Raw genomic sequence first — 16981 nt, 5'->3', positions numbered from 1 at the left:
AAAGCCAAAGGTCTCCTTGTAAGACATCTAACAAACTACAGACCAGACAAGATGATTCCTCAATCTCGACCTCCTGAAGTTTTATTTTAAGACAAGATACACGTATTTACAATGCCATACTGTAAATAGTAACTGGTTTAATTTGGTCTTGCTGATTCTTTGCACCTGTTTAAAATAAAAATATTTTGCTAGGCATTACGCTTACACAACGCATTAAAGGCTTTGGTTGAATATGATAGCAATATATTATTCATTTGTGAGGAATCTTGTTCTGGCTTAGGATGGATGAAACAAACCACAGTTTGCGTAGCAAACAGGATGAAACAGCCATAAGCCTTCTTCTTGGCTCCAGGATACTTCTGACAAGAATAAACGATGCTTAACAAACAGGAATCAAACAGCTTTCGCTAAAAACCTAAATTTCCAAGTTCACCAACTTTTCACTATCATTGCACGCACTACTCCACCACCAACCGTAACTCACCAATAAAGGCAATTGCACGAAACAATTTCCTGAAAAATATCCTCTAGAAATCACACTGTGCATTTCCCCGAAATAATGTACAAAAGCAACCGTTAGTCACATTTAATAAAATGCAGTGCCTAGATCCTAAAAACAATTTCTAAAACTCTTAATTCCAAAATCTTGGCACATGTAAAAAACTTAGCGATTTTCCTTATGATTTCTGAATATGTTAAGAAATCGTCTTTCCTTTTTAAAGATTAAAAATACCGACAACTGTATTGAATTAATTTCGTTAAAGTTGGAATAGATGAACGGACTGCGCCTGTCGGTTACGACGTTTTAACCAGTGACAATATACACACCTCCTCTTACCCATTTCCTTTGATATGGATTATAAAGAACTCTCCATTTAAGTGTATAAAATTTGAGCGTTTCGATAATTTCAGTGATCGTCTACATAGAAATGACGGTCATGGCAATATTTGTCCACCCTGAGTGCAGGATGTTTTGAATTTCACGGACAACAATAAGTTATATACATTAAGTGCAGTACGGGCGTTCACAATATTGCGTCTCCAAAAGTTTGCAACGCGCAGGCCAATAACAACGCGCGAATTTTGTCGACCATTTCCAAACGCGCATTGGGTCGACAGATTTTGCGCATTGTGATTGGCCAACGCGTTGCAAACTCTTGGAGACGCAATACTGTGAAACGCCCGTATTGTAGTAATGCATGTGCTAGGCGTGTATCCGGTTCGTAAATGTGACGTCACTTCAGTCTAAACCACGCCCACTGCATTAAAGTTACATGGAACCATGGTCCAATGGAAGCCTGCATGCAATCAGTGGCGCGTCCGTGTGTGACGAAGTTACTTACGAACTGCGGATTAAGGCCTATACAGTAACTAAGTGAATACGTCACGCGCACAATTAGTGTGTAGGCCTAAAAGGCATTAGCGCGAGAACCAGCGCGTGAACCAACACGCGCGCGTACTCCATTCGTTTGCACTGCACTTTCTGGTTTACAGTGACGTCACATTTCAGTACTCTATTGCATTGATGGTATCTCGCATTCAAACATGAAGCTGTAAATTCATATTCAAGAGACGTTCAGGAAATTATGAAATTTTAAAGAGCCATTCAAGAAAAGGGCAGTGCGTGTACACTTGGAGCACCTTATGATAATACTCTGGCAGCATGGTGGGACAGAGAACGTAGCAAACATGCTTCTAAATCACATGTAAAGAGAGTAAGGACAACGTCAGACTTTGGAACCCAAATGGCTGTTCACTATGAGTGCATCTCAGCACGTAGCTATTCTGCGCTTATTGTCCCTGTGCACTGACGCTTAATCTATCATTTCGGTTTCAACAAGCGAGCCACTCATGTTGCAGCAGTGACGAAAAGCGCCCTCTGTCATGCTCAGCACGCCCTCTATGAGCAATTACATGTACGTTTAGTCTTTTTCACGTTCTCGTTTCTGTCGTGGTTGCTGTAGTCGAGGTGGACGGCGGTGGTGCTCAGACAGGGATTCCGCTTAGAATACTGAGCAAGAAACAAAACCAGACAAAATGTGAGTACAGTCTAAAAAATGCGGGAAAATTCTGTACGGGGCACGGTTGAGACTGGTGGGCCTCACCCTGTCTCATACCCTAAAGAAATAACACATCATTTACTTAGGAGATGCACGTACATGTAAAATGAATATAAAGCTCACAACGTGAGGTGTAAATCACAGCATTAGATGCTCTTAATTTCGTATCCTGAAGTTATGTCCGTACATAAGAGGACCATCTGCACGAAGCCCACACAGTAAGGTGGTACCAATAATATTACAACCAATGAATGGATCACGTCTGTACACCTGAATACGTACCACACTTTCTACAATAACTTCTGCAAAAGCCTGGAATGCCAAGTGAATGTTGAGATTTTCTTTCGCACTGACTTCAAAGAATATGGCGCCTAGTTGCTCGGCTACCTACAAAAAAATTACACAATAGGCTGTTTTAACTCTCATGAACACAAAATGCTATACACAAAGCCAATTAATTAAAAAACACTCTCTTAATTCTGTGATAGAGAAGTTGGCAAATGATGCATTTCACCAGACTTTAAATAAACCAAAATGATAATTGATAAAAACCCTAAAATTATATCAAATCCGTATTAGATTACTGCGCCTGGTCTAGTACCTTTGCTCCTACTCTGGTTGTGATGGTTCTATAGTCGTCTAAGTCCATTTTGTTTCCAACTAACATAAGGACAACATCCGACTCGGCGTACTGCAAAAAAGGATGAAAAATGAAAATAATGTGCCAACATACCTTGAATTTTCTAAATAGATGTAAAATATGGTGATATTTACAGGAATAGAAGTAACGAAAGATGTGCTCTTATTGTGGATAAACATAATAGATTGGGCCTCTAATTTCTAACCTGTTCGACCTCCTTCCACCAGATGTTCAGAATGTTGTCCAGTGATTCACGTCTGGTGACGTCATAGACCAAGACAACGCCCATGGCCTTGCGATAGTAGGAGCTGGTGATGGCGCGATACTTCTCCTGACCGGCCGTATCCCATACCTGTAACCTGACTGGCCGACCGTCAGGGAGATGAAATCTAGCGATGTTGAAGTCGATTCCTAAGAAATGGAGGGGTTTGGGGTGACGGCGAAAAATAATCTCAGTGATGTGGTCAACTAGTCTCAACTTTGTCTATGAGCCCTAGCTGGACCAAGAGAAGGCGCAATTTTCCTAGCAACGGAGATTCCTTTAGGCAGAACTGCACTTCGCTGGTTCACCAACGACTATGAAATGCACACGTTACGGGCACGTCGCTACCAGCAACATGAACACTCCCAACCGACCGGGGTTCTGTTCAACCTACTAAGGGGTGCTTCTGCTCAAGGCAGCATCTTTTCAAACTTCAGAGAAGAACGTTACTCGTCAGAGTTTTCTGAACAGAATGAGGTTTTTCCTGACAATGATAAGTCTCAGTCTTAAGATCACGCCAAAAGGATTTCCTCCCTACTCCAATCAACCTCGCTCTCACAAAACGCATGTACACTTAAATTTAATTGTATTATAATATTTAAAGTCTCTGTTTGGTTTTGAAATCTGTTGGCAAAATTTGACAATGACCTTTGTCCCGAGATACATGTGTATTTCAATACTGGTTTTTGTTGTGATTGACAAATATTCAGTCGAGGTCACCTCGATAGCTAAGTGTGAGAATGTACAAAAAGCGTCATGTCCTGCACAAGTACTATGTGGGATTTGGAACACGACGTGCGGAAAACCACTGAGCCCACCGGATTATCCTTATCGGTTTATAATTATTGTATTCAAGTTTTCAAAATATGGATCAATTCCAGTTTATCTTATAACTAAGATAGGACACACACAGTTAGGTACGACCATAACAGTTTATGTGAGAGTGAAACTGCTATCTGATGTTGGTCATTTAGTAAATGATAGAAACGCGTCTATTTAAGCTGTCAAATATTTCTCCACAGAGGAGTTGCTTTATAAACTTCATGATAACAGGTTGCTTTCGTCCATGACCGATTCGGACCGATGCCAAACAACACTGTCTTGTCTGAAGACAAATACTGTGTTATCAATAGGGGACTGGACTCTTTTCGAGGCGAGCATACAGCTTACCAGAGGTCAAGCAGTCTTGCATGGGGTAGATTGTGTTCCTCACAAAACTCAACGTAAGCAAGCGTGTTTAATTTCGATTCTTCTTTATAAGAGCGTAAAAAATGAAACAATCGGTAGTGTTTTTTTTACAAGACGGACGTACTTGGCCATGAGATTTGATTGGTATAACCCATAATGTGTGTTCGTTACTGAGTGGTTTTAGAGTTGTAAATGAGAGTAAAGGACGTTGATATCCGATTCTAAAAGGAGGAACGTTGTGAATAACAGTGAAAACAATAAAATATCTTTTGACAAGTCACGACTGTAAAAAAGCGAAAATATAAAAGAGAAAGAATAGTGTGTGCGTGTATCGGTGACAAATACAATTTCACAATTGTTTAACTACTCTCACTCTTTTCCCGTGTCTATTCTAGTTTTCAGAAAAAACTCAGGCGTAGGCCTAAATAGGCCCTACAGCGTTCTAAATTCATATTTTGTTTACGGAGTCATGCAAGTCGAACAACGTGTAGGCCTACTGGGCTAAATTGACATTTTTTGTTTGTTGAGTAATTGTATTCCTCGTTCGGTGATTGACTAGTATTCGTATTTTCTTTGTATTTCCTTAAAAGTTCAGACAGTAGCCTCGACCCCCGGGGCCACGCGGTGGCAGCGGACCAGAACGGAAACAGTCGCCAGCGTAGTATAACAAAAAGGCAAGAGGAGTGTTGTGTCCGGAACAAGTACATGTAACCACACTGAATATGATAGCTGTATCAATTTGCGAATGTAATTTCAGCAACATCATGGTTTCTTGTGCAATCATTCCGGACGAGTACCGTAAAGTAGCCGTGATAGCTGATTAGTAAATGCACGTGATAGATTAGTTGAGGCGGTTCCTACATAAGCAAACTACGCTCTTTGGTCAAAATACATGTAACATCAACTCACTCCGAACTATACCTCCAAAGTTAAACACCCAGCAAAAAGAGTTTTACTTTCGTTTTGAAATGTTTGCAGATAAATTTGTGCATGTTTTGGTCTAAACTCTGTTGATTTACGTCGGCAACATACAAAGGGAAAATAACGAGACATTTATATACATATATTCGTATACTCACAATGGAATATTTCGTCACTAAGAGGAGTTGGGAAATATTTATTCGCAGAATTGTGCCATTAGCCACTTACTTTACCGTTATTACGTGGTAACTCAATTGATCGATTGAATATTACCTCCATTGGTTAACTATAAAATTTCAGGAGCTGTGGGGGAACCCCCAAAACTAGACGTAGGCCTGCACATACAAATATAAGGCCTTCGTGTCATTCAAACGGGAAACGTAACGGAACCATTTTGAACTTGTATGGTAATTTGTTTTCATTCATTATCAAGTGTTGGGGAAATGAATTTCTTGCATGTTTGTGGCTAAATTCCTTTCACCCAAGAGTACATTCTGACGTTCAATCTGCGGTGAAACTACGACCCTCGTTTAACTTAGAGGTGCACTAGGTTTGGCCATGCAGTACTGTAAACAGGAATAACTTTGGCAGGTTAAAATGATGACCGTTTCTGCTTTTCCAAAAACAAACATCAGTTTTCATGGTTGGTTGTATTTGTTTGTCATATGAATCCTTAAGTCCAATCTAGTAGTAGCAAACATCCATCTATTTTTTTTTATGTGAGTTAGAGTCTAATTCAGTGCTACCAAAGTTACCTTGTGGTTCGGGGCAGGTTTGGCAGGTTGCTCAAATTTAATGAAAAAAAATTAGAAAAGGATTATAACAAAGTTTTCAACAAAAAAATCCTTCAGGCCAAGCCTCCAGCAGTATTTTATGATAAAACTACTTTCATTAAATAATTTAAGAGAATCTTATATCATTCATATAGCGTGTTGCAAAGATATGACGACCACAACCAACGGGTGTGGCTTGTGCCAAAAATACCCCAGAGTGCCAAAGTTACCTTGGTTTACGGTATTAGCCAAAGCAAAGCTCTTTATACCGGTGGGAAGAGAGGGGATACACAGATATCGAGGCAGGGGGGTGGGGTGTCCCCCTCACCGCCCAATTGCGCCGATAAAGAAAACCTGCAATTTCAATTGAGCTGTAACTCACCTACGGTGACATCATAGTTCGTCATAAAGATATTGTCAGCGAGCTGAGCCACGAGGCAAGTTTTCCCCGTGCCGCTGTCTCCGATGAGGATGACCGACAACGGGCATTCCTCGATCGGATTCCTGGCCGTCACCAGAGAGTAACTCAAGTCCGTGTCAGTAGCAGCATCGGCTCCCTCGCCGGACGACGAGTCCGAGTAGTGGGCCTTGGCTGACCAGGAGGCCCGAGTGAACGCTCCCCGAGACCGAAGCACAGACTCCGTGTGATAGCAGCACTCTTGGAAGGGAGGGGCTGAAGGGGATCTGCTCAAGATGGATGCCTTCTCCAAGCCACACAGCTGCTCTGTCTGTGTGGATTGGCTTCTCATCAATCTGGGTTTACTTGTCTCTGCTTTGGTGTTTGGCTCACTCCTTACAGGATCCTCCCGCGTGTTTGAGACGGAGGAGACACTGAATCTAAGGGTAGTGTTCGCCCCAGCGGGGTCAGGTGTTGGAGCCATCTTTGGCCGTCTGGGTACGATCCCCTGAGGCGGTTCCACTATCTTATACCCAGGGCCCAGGAAAGGTTGTCTGTCAGATACCACGTGACCGTTCATGTGGTAAGAGGGGTGAGAAACGCCCTCGGGAAGAATGGTAAGGCGTGGATTAGTAGCTTCGGTCTTCGTACTGGCGTCGTCCACACGGAGTTGGTCATGTTGAGATGCAAAGTTCTTAGTGGATATGATGTAGACATGCGGACTGTAACTGAACATGGAGACTTGTCGAGACACTCGCGTCCAAACGGAGTGTCGTAAAGACAAACCCTGAGAGAGGTGAAAAACAGAAAACTGTTTACTAGAGGCGTTCCAAAAATGGCGTCAGGCGCAATTGTCTACATTGGCTGATTCTGGGTAGACACGGATGTGTCTCGTCAAAGAAGGACTCGAACAGGAACGAATAGGAAGTGATCTCGAGCAATATAAAACTACAGCAAGGTTGTGATTCACCACGTTACAGGAAGACAGCACATTGTACAGTGTACGTGTACACAGCTACACGCCTACGTGCCAGTTTACGTTAGAAACTTGGTCCAATGAATCATAAATTAATGGAGGTTGGACCGAACCGAGTTGTAAATAAACCTAACACGACACTTATCAATGTAAGTAAACGCAACGGAACGAGAGGCCCTCAAAAACGAGGTCGGCTTTACATCTTTCTTAACCGGCCTTGTAGCTGTCAAAATTTATCCAACAATTTACAGGTCTTTGGCACTTGTGTCAACCAGACAACAGATAAAATTTGTTTATATGATTGTTCGCATTCTTGTGTTTTATGGATGGATGATACAATCATTTATCAAGATCTGGGAAAAGTAAAGTTTAGGTATGGATTTACAACTTCCAGGCTAAAGGTTTAAAGGGGCAAACTCGTCAGTATTTCCAGTAGATAATAAACATCAGAGTCCTCACCACTACATGTTTCAATTCCCTTATGTATATCCTTCAGATACCACGAATCTCTCTTTTTACTAGTCGACCATGTTTTCAACCTGTGAAGAGGATTCAGAAGTGACGGTCGCGTTCTTTTCAGTTATTGTCTGATCGACAAAATTACAGTTGACCTGTTTGTATCAAAACAGGCTGACTTAAAGATATCTAAGAGCTACTACTGTTTAGCAAAAAAAAAGTTTTGTGCCCACAGACAGGAAAGGATGATTCACATTTCTCACTGCAGCAATCTGTTTTACAAACAAACAGTACCCAGTTGATTGCTTTGTCAAATTGGAACTAATTGTTAAGTTGGATTCCTGAATAGGTCTGTTCGTCTACAAAAAAGTGAACACCTTCTCTTAAGGGGGAGGAGTCGTACAAGAAGGCCGGGGAGCACCATGAACGTGAAAGCCTGTTCAAATGGCAGGTGCATATACCGTGCATCAAGGCACAATCGAGTCTCCATACTGGTGGATGAAATTTTCGTTCTTTTCGTACTAAGAGTCTTCAACATGTTCTAGTTCGAATCCAACCAAGCTATAGACTTTTTTCACCCACGTGACTGGATTTCGCTAAATGTAAACAATACCACCACGTGTGGACCGCCTTGGCCACGGTGATCACTAATATTCCTACGGGCAGCTTCAACCACGTGCAAGCGCACGTGCGAACGCTGCATACTTAAATAGTTTATCACGAATAAGTAGATTACGATCACAACACATCGCGGTCCTTTTTCTTATGGTGTCACGATTGTGAAATCATAGGAAAAAGGTCTATTGGCTCGGTTAGGCACACGGGGAGTCTGTCCTGTAAGCTCTGTATGGATATTTCATATCGATACATGGCAGTGGGGTCACAAACACCAAATCTTTTACGATCGAACCTCATTAATAAGCGGTGCTTTAAACTTTGGACCTTGATACAATAGGAACCATGTATTATCAGCAATGAAAAACAATTATTAACGGAGTGGGACCTAAACATTTCCGAAGTGTTCCAAGCACAATATGCTGTATAAACAGTGCTCTCATTAATGAGGTTTGACTGTATACAAATCCCCATCGAGTTTGGATGGATCATGGAAGTACCAGCCGTGCTGGGAAGGGGTCTAGATAAAGCGATTTGATTTAGAAGCTGTCAGTACAGTAATTGCCGATTTTCTTTGCTCATCACTTCGATCAATTTTCAGACCCGGTGATTCTTTCTTGCATACGAATCCCTTGACAGAGGGAGCTTTTCACATGTTGGCTTACTGACTTTGATTTAAGCCTACAAGATGTTTCTTCGGTGTCGTGAGTCCCACAACCCTGCACGCTTCAGTCCAGCTCAAAAAGTTTTCAAACTGGTACTTTTCACTTCAAAAAGGTACGCATTTACAAGACCTTAAAAATGGCTCTCCTGGACTGACACCTTACCCCTAAAGTCATACTCACCACGTCATCCGCCGCTGTCACCATGAACTCTTGCTGCCATGTTTAATCAACATCTGGCATCAATAGGATTAAGATTTGGTATCCGTGTGACTCTCCACGAATTTAATTCGAGGTGTTGATTACCAAACTGGAAGATTAGTGCAAGAGTTAACTGTTAGAGTTGCATCCGAGACGAGTGTGCATCAGCTCAGCGATCTGCGAGTGAACGGCCCAGGGCTGACAATGGGTACGTGCCGGCGCGGCGTGAGTGCATACCGGCGGGTACATGTACGCTGTACATGTACACATCGGTGGTCCGGCCGGAAGTCGGGTACGGCACAGGTCCACTTCATTCGAGTGATGACGAGTCGGTTCTTCTGCAGAAGTGAGTGTCAACAGTTGTCAAGGAAACAGGTCACATACAGTAAAACTTAAATTCTTGCGCCAAAAGGAACAAAACTAAGGCAGTAAATTCAGCACCACGGCTGCATTATTCGCTTTATTGGAACACTTGAACTTTGTACATGTACATGGTTATAAAATCACGAAGTTCAGACTTCACACGCAGGTGCTGGCAAAAAAACGCCAACTGATCCTCATCGATTTTTCGATTGAACTGGCAAAGTGTTTTCTACGATGTTGGTAATGGCCCCCATAAACCCTGGAGCCCCATGAAAGCAAAAGATCTGCAAATCAAGATGACAAAGTAGTCTTAATCAGCGCCACACAGTTCTTGGATTATAAGTCTTATTGGTCTAAAAACTCTATAATCGTATCGGACAGTTCACCTGTTACGCAACAGCTCCCGGCTACAACAAATCAGAGTTGATTAACCCTAACCCCCTAGGGTGTATGTAAAATCATGTTGAAACTGGAGGGTTTGGGACTGTTAGGATTAAATGAACAAGTTTTGATGCTTTAACTGGCGTACTGCAAAGGTGACAAACATTACGACCTGCTATAGACATGAATGGGACTCGTGTTTACGAGGAATCAAATGATGACATTCCTGAGTGCTTGGAGTTGGTGACGAAACTGACCTTTCCTGTCGCACGGGGCACATTCCGATCGTACTTTTCGCCAAACCTCGTCATCGGATCTCATTCTCGAGGGTAACGTGAACTATGTACTTTGCGTATTATGCCATAAGATGGTAACAGAAAATAAAAGCTCATAACCACGATTTTCAAAGGACTATCTTTACTTTGGACCCATCTGTAATCTTATACGTCATGTATTCGGCCCAGTCTCAAGTAACAACTGTTGTTCCATGCTATCGATGATGCTGGTTTTCCTCACTATATATGAACAATACTCAATTGTAAGAGACTCGTTCTCGGGGTCCAACTTTTATTTTACTTTTAGTTGGGAGAAATAGGTCGATATACAGTATGTTGTATGTGTGGATGGATCAAGATACGGTGCAGTCGATGCATTGAATCGAAAATATCTTCTCTTACTTACAGTTGAGGCATAAATAGACATCGTAATTGGGTAGCCTAGTGGGCTTATTTGTACCCTCTAAATTCATGTTTTCAAGTCGCAGTGACCTTTCCAACTTGCTCATGTCGATTGACAACATAACGCTGGTGTTCTATTTACTCTGCTACAGTTGAAATGCCCTGCTGTGTGTAAACCGGCGACCTGTATTATGTCAATGTTGCAACTGCGACCTCATGTACCTGCTCTTTTGGCTTTTCACACACCACGGGAAATCCTCCATTATGATCCACTTACCCTGTTTAGCAACGTGCCAGTTTCAATATGTTGTCAAAAAGTCTTCCCACTGTACCACACCGCGGCTGACGACATCTTGCTCGCCAAGGTGTAACTATCAGCGGGGTTAGTCCTGGTCAGAGAATCCAATGTGTATGTTTCTGTTCCCCATGGTTAATGTACCGTCTGCATAATAGACCTTAACACACAAGAAAACATTCTGCAGTGCCCCAACACGGTCGCATACATGTACGCTGTAGGATTTGAATCAATGGGTACTACCTGACATGGCTGGCTAATTTCTAACAATACTTCAAAGCCCCTGTAGTTGCAACCATTGACGAAGTATTTTGTATTTGCCCTTACGTACGTGGGATACTTGTTCCTTTTGTTCCCTACATCTAGGCTCATGTAGAGTGAATGGTGGTACGGGCCGGACTACTGTATGTACTACTAGTACGCAGGTTGGTTCAGGCCGGTGCCATTCATATCTCGCCAGTGTTTCCACTCCTCAAAATTAAATTTTCTTAGACTGGATTTTTTCCGTAAGATTTCCTAAAATTTCCTAACATTTTTCTTTGAGTTTCCTTCTTTCTTCCTTTACTAATGTAACTTTTGCCACGCAGTCACGGTGCGAATGAGAAATCTAGTGGACCGCAGTAAAACTGGGTGAACGCAACAAAGTGATAGGTCGTAACAAAGCTTGGAGACGGTCCATGTTATGGTGGGACGGGAAGCATGTGCATTCCCCGGCATCTCACGGTCCTTCTAAGTTTTGTCCACGTTCTGCCGCGGATAGGGTTTTAGTTACGGTCGGGTGTTTTGTCACGGTTCTCACGGCAAGCTAGGGTGTATGGTAGCCGTTTTGTCGCGTTCAATCACGGCCCAGTGCGATGCGGCGCGTTGCGTCCTACTACGGTTTGATACGGCGATCGCTAGCGCGGTCTGGAAGGGAGTATAGAAGCCGGGCCAGGCAGGGCAACTTCATGCAACATGATAAAAACTACTTTCGAGAAATCAACTGAAGGCAACTTCAATAGCCCTGTCTATCACCTTTAGAAATGTGTGGACTTACAATGGCTTATTAAGTAACCCGAACATGATTTGTATGGGCAGTACAATAGACCATGAGAAAACTCAGCAGGACCTAACAAAACTTGACTACGGAGAAAAAAAATTGCCAAAATTCCACGGCGCACTACGTTTCGGGCAAATGTGATTGCCGTGGCCGCCGGGAACAAAGTGCAAACCTAGGTCAAACGAGGGGGTTCTTAAATTTCTCCAGTCTGTGGAGACAAAAAAAATCGCTGATCACTTCAGCAGTGTAGCAAGCTAGTGCGTGTGAAGTTTGTGTTCGAAACTTTACGGGACGAGTTGTGTCTCTAAGCAACCTACTTTACTCGCATCCCGAGAGTACTGGCATATTAGGATTGGACTGACATTACAAAGAGGAATGCACGTGGAACGTTTCTCAGCTACTGATGGCAATGGCACCGAGATAAACTTTGACCTTCCTGACTCGTCACACAGATTGCAAACTCAAATACATTTCACACGAAAGGCATTGCACGTGTACTTTAATTATTGTTTTATTGATTTTTCAGCTTAATAATATTGTATTATGTAGAATGTCACTAAGACCACAAAATACAACTGAGCGGTAAAATCGGGTTAACGAGAACTCCTGGCCAATCAGAGAATGAGACATGACGTATCGTTCGCCGATTGGCTAGCTGGTACCTCAATAAACCGCTTGACATCGACTGTGCTCTATGGCGAATCATTCTTATAAAATCGGGGAGCTATAGCGCGCCGCGTGCGTCATTATTCAATGCGATTGCCGCGCTAACTTAAACAGAAGCCTCCAAACTGGTGCTGAATTTTATTTCGGACAATCTGCAAACCGTGGGAAAGCCCATCAGTAATGACGTTTCAGCCCGTTGTTTGCCAGGCACGATATGCCAGATATCCCAACAGTAACTTACTCTAATCTATGACACCATTAGTAAAATCAAAAGTTCCACAGAGAAATGAGGTTGTCCTATAAATACGCAAATAATTATCTATATCTATCCAATTGTTAAATAAGACGCAAGGCATTTACATGTAATACAAAATTATGATACATGTTTTTGTATTTTTAACAGTTCACATTTGCATAATTGTAACGCAATAATTCACAGCTTTTTTCCAAACTTTCAATCTTTACAGAGGACTTCCACACCAAATGTGAATGTTTATATTCGACAGAGTTTCCCGTCTCTTGGTCCAGGAAAAAAATGGCCGCTTAAAAAAGCCTGCCCCATTTAAACCCCAAAGACTAGGGCCACCGAATTATGCCTTCATTCTTTAGCAACATCACAATTTCAAACAGCAACACACACCTCCTTTCAACGCAGAACAGGAATTTAGACGTTGTTTACTGAACAAAATCATGAAACTTCTTCGCTTCTTTTCGTCGATTTTTAATAACAATTGTTTCTCTTCACTTAAATTTTCTACAACCATGCATCTCTCTACAAGCATATTTGATAATTTTTATTCACATGAAACGGCTGTCGCGGGTGCACAAAGACCCGTAACGCTTTACGGGTTCTGGATTCTGAAATACAGAGCCTGTCTACACTATATGATCACTACACTTTACTATTTCTGTAGGGAAGATTATATCCCAGGTTTGATTAAATCAAAGGTTGATGAAAACGGCAAGTCACTACAGACACGGTTCTGTAAAAAAACAACAAAACACAACAAGTGTCCAAATATCAAAAACCATCCACAATACCCCTCTTCAGGCTTCAGGGAAAAATCGGTTTAGGTACTTTCAGGCCAAACTTCCAACTTTCTTTGGGAAAGATTCCAATTTAAGTCCATGGCATATTTATTCTTGCTTATATTTTTCAGTCACCAAATTATTTGTAACACAGAACCGTGCCTGAGTTACTGTTTCATCACTTGCCAAGTGGGAATTTTTCATGCTACTGGACAAGGAACAATGCACTCATTCACAGACTCCTAGTTTCTCAAAAGCTTCTTGTTCTTATGAAAGTACCGTCGAAAGGAGTGGATTCAGCTTAAACGTCAGTTTTGCTGCTTCCAGTCAGAGCTTGAACATGTGATTTCGAAAGCTGCTTCAAAATAGCTGGAACCAGCGAAACTAAAGTCTAAGCCGAATCCACTCATTTCGAAAACGCTTTACGTTTAAAACAGACGGGTGCCTTTAGTCTGTCAAACCATGGTGTGAAAGTCTGTGCACAGACTTCTGGGCACACAACAAAGATGGCTGCCTTACACCCCATGGAAACACCACACTAATAGTGTCTATTCACTGAAGACTCAGGAACCATGCCAGAAACTGTGGAAGACCACGGCTAAAGATTCATTTGTCCCTGGAATCACTGACGACATGGGGACAGAGCTGTCAACCTGACTGACGCCTTCATTACAGTCAAAAGAATCCAAATGTATAATGCTACAGTACAGAAAATACTAGAAAAAATGCCAATTTATCTTACAGCTTTTGTGACAGTTCATATTTGTAGAAGTACCCCAAGGGTTCTCCGTCAATTGTAACTACAGAGGCTTTGATTGCAGATTAGACATGTATGTAAACGAGGAAACAATTGCACAAGTACATTTTCTCACGCAATTTTTTTTTTGTCTTTTTAGTTTTGTTTTTTGCGTGTCCCGTAAGACCAGTACAATTTGGTGTAAAATGCACACATACAATTGCTTAGTCCATCCACCAGCTTTGTTTAAGCATTTTTTTTCTTGTCCTTTTGTCATACATCGTTAATACTGTACAAATTCTCTTGAATGTGTTGGTTTCATTATACATCAATGTATCATAATTATACGACCTTAAAACTAAATTAAAAAAACTTTAAACACCCAAAAATATATGTCTCCTTTACGTTTAATGTGCACAAGAGAAAAGCTTATAGCTCTTCCCGTACATTAATATTAAAAGAGACATTTCTATACAGAGAACTGTCCTGTCTGGGGAAATGTCGCCCTCTAGTATTTACTGATACTCACAGATTTTTTGCACAATTTATTGAACACTGTATCATGGTATCTATGTAACTGGTATGCAGCACCATGAACGCTACACTGCTGTGCCGGACACCATTTCAAATTAAATCTTGCATCCTAAAAGCTATGGATAAATGTGATCAACTAGTGATCTTTTTGGTTTGGTTTTGAAGTGCAGTTGGTGACTGACTTGACACTTCAATATCAACCTCTAATGGCCATTGTGAGGTTGAAGATTTCCTTGAGGATGATACCACAGGTCAACTTACACCCTTCCATGATGTTGAAGAGCATTTGATCCGAATCTGGGGCCAAGTGAGATTGTGACATTTGAAATTGAAGATTCTTAATATCTGTGCTGCCTTCACAGCCTCGGATTGAATCAACATCACACGGTTGAGTGACGTGTGTGGCAACAGTGACAGTTTCATGCGAACGACATTTGCCACAACTGTGAGCAAAGCACTCTGGGCCGTGTTTGTTTCACACGGATCTGGATCACGATCCGTGATTGGTTTACAAACACCAGAACTCACCTAATGGATGGTGCGAACCCACGTAAGGATTACTGATCGCAATCCAAATCCATGTTAAATAAGCAGGCCCTAGACTTTTCTGTGGCTCATCTGCGACTCAACACTGCAAGCTTCCTGGATTGGCTACAAAAACAGAACTACTGGAAGACAACCAAAACTCAACTCCAAAAAATCTGGCAAGTCCCAAGCACTACTTCACAACCAACGAGACCAATAGCTTCCAAATCATTCTCCTGTTGCCATATTTCTTAATTTTTGTTTACAATGACTCAACTTCTATAATGTGCATCGGCACTTGAAGGCATGACATAGAGTACACAGACCCTTGAACAGAAATGCCAACTACGGTACTTTCCAGTGCTGTTTCTGTGTTTCCAACTGTTTTGTGCGGATTCTACTATGGAGTGACTTTCAACACAATAATTTACCACACAGTGGAATACAGTTGTGTGTGTGTGGGGGGGAGGGCAGGTCTTCACATATCCCCTGATAGTCTGTGGGTTATGACATGTCAAAAGAGAAACACCACATGCCTCATTCACATCTCAGGCAGAAGAAAAAGGCTTTAACACCAGACAATTCAAACTAGATGTAGATCCTACGACTGAAATGCCTTCTCAACTTCCACCCAGAGACCACCTGTCATTTCCTGATTAACATATAAACTGCTCTCCAAGTAAGTGATGACATTTTCTATACACAAGCAATCTGGATGCCTGACTTATCCTGGTTTAAATGCGGAGTAGCTCGCACATGTTATAAATCTGGGGGCCATTGGTGCTTTGAAGTCTCTCGAATGAGATTGGAAATTCTTGTCAGTTCTAACCACACTGACACTTGTGGAGTCAATTATGACATAAAATCTCAAATATGGAAACTACAGCGTTTCACGCATCATTAAAAAAAATCACATAAGCAAAGCTGTGTACGCCTCATTGCATGTGGCACATGGAGACAAAATGGCTGGGTTGGTCAGAAGGACATGTCGGACACCACAGACTTGTAACGATAATGTGGCAGTTATTTGGAACACAGGCTACCACAATGTAGGATGGGTGCGCTGTAACAATAAACATGTACTCTAATTTGCTTCTTTTTTTTACTCTACGCATCTACAACCTGAATAACGGCCTCCAAACGTTCAACATATTATGCATTAAAAAAGATATCTGGTCGCAGCACAGCATGAAATAAATCCGATACCAGGTGATTCTCTGAAAGATGAGTCTCTCTTGACATGACCAGTGACAGAAGAAGTCTGGAGTGGGAGGGAGAGGGGGAGAAGTGGGCGGGTGACGAGACACAAAGTGGAATTTTTAACAGCATTTTCTTGACTGGCTGCCGTCGTCCCCCGTTGGTTTGATGTTCCCGCTTGTTCCACTTGCTGGGTCTTTCTGTGGGTACTGTGGCAGGCGGAAAGAGAAGAAATGTCAGCCTAGTTGGGGAATATTCAAACATATTCAAACAAAATTGACAACAAGGCAGAAAGAATGGACCTGTTTGTTTCACGTGGCTTTGGATCGCAGTGAGCGATCCGACACTGGATCACTGTCATCAGAACCCCCCTAACGGATAGAGCGAA

General features: G+C 42.0%; 2 protein-coding genes and 1 long non-coding RNA gene across 8 annotated transcripts in view; 1 reads left to right on the top strand and 2 right to left on the bottom strand.

Moving 5' to 3' along the window:
• Positions 1 to 55: 55 nt before the first annotated feature.
• Positions 56 to 11248, bottom strand: LOC110979949 (uncharacterized). Of its 2 annotated transcripts, XM_022236158.2 has the most exons (7): positions 10850 to 11245; positions 9134 to 9489; positions 6227 to 7028; positions 2906 to 3111; positions 2662 to 2751; positions 2343 to 2447; positions 56 to 2011 (listed from the first exon to the last, which is right to left on the bottom strand). In XM_022236158.2, the coding sequence occupies exons 2-7, from the start codon at positions 9155 to 9157 to the stop codon at positions 1901 to 1903; spliced, it is 1338 nt and encodes a 445-aa protein (XP_022091850.2). In that variant the 5' UTR covers positions 9158 to 9489; positions 10850 to 11245; the 3' UTR covers positions 56 to 1900. The 2 variants fall into 2 exon arrangements, with proteins under 2 accessions (XP_022091850.2, XP_022091868.2); XM_022236176.2 differs by lacking the exon at positions 9134 to 9489 and having other exon boundaries at positions 10850 to 11248.
• On the top strand, positions 1922 to 4430 carry LOC147796062 (uncharacterized). Its single transcript, XR_015428278.1, has 2 exons — positions 1922 to 2039; positions 2928 to 4430. It is a non-coding gene; the product is annotated as an uncharacterized LOC147796062 (long non-coding RNA).
• Positions 11249 to 12399: 1151 nt separating the features above from the next.
• Positions 12400 to 16981, bottom strand: part of LOC110978808 (ras-related protein Rab-10-like) — a 29569-nt gene continuing 24987 nt past the window's right edge. For all 5 annotated transcript variants that reach the window (XM_022234113.2, XM_022234106.2, XM_022234121.2 and 2 more), the window contains exon 5: positions 12400 to 16802. In XM_022234113.2, the coding sequence (XP_022089805.1) occupies positions 16716 to 16802 (87 nt within the window). In that variant the 3' untranslated portion in view covers positions 12400 to 16715. The remainder of the gene's footprint in view (positions 16803 to 16981) is intronic.

The sequence above is a fragment of the Acanthaster planci genome, linkage group LG18 (genome assembly GCF_054643075.1).
Source record: "Acanthaster planci isolate LZ-2023a linkage group LG18, COTS_SCS, whole genome shotgun sequence".
Taxonomy (NCBI): Eukaryota; Metazoa; Echinodermata; class Asteroidea; order Valvatida; family Acanthasteridae; genus Acanthaster; species Acanthaster planci.
Note: the sequence above shows the minus strand (reverse complement) of the source record. Positions and strands in the feature narration are given on the sequence as shown.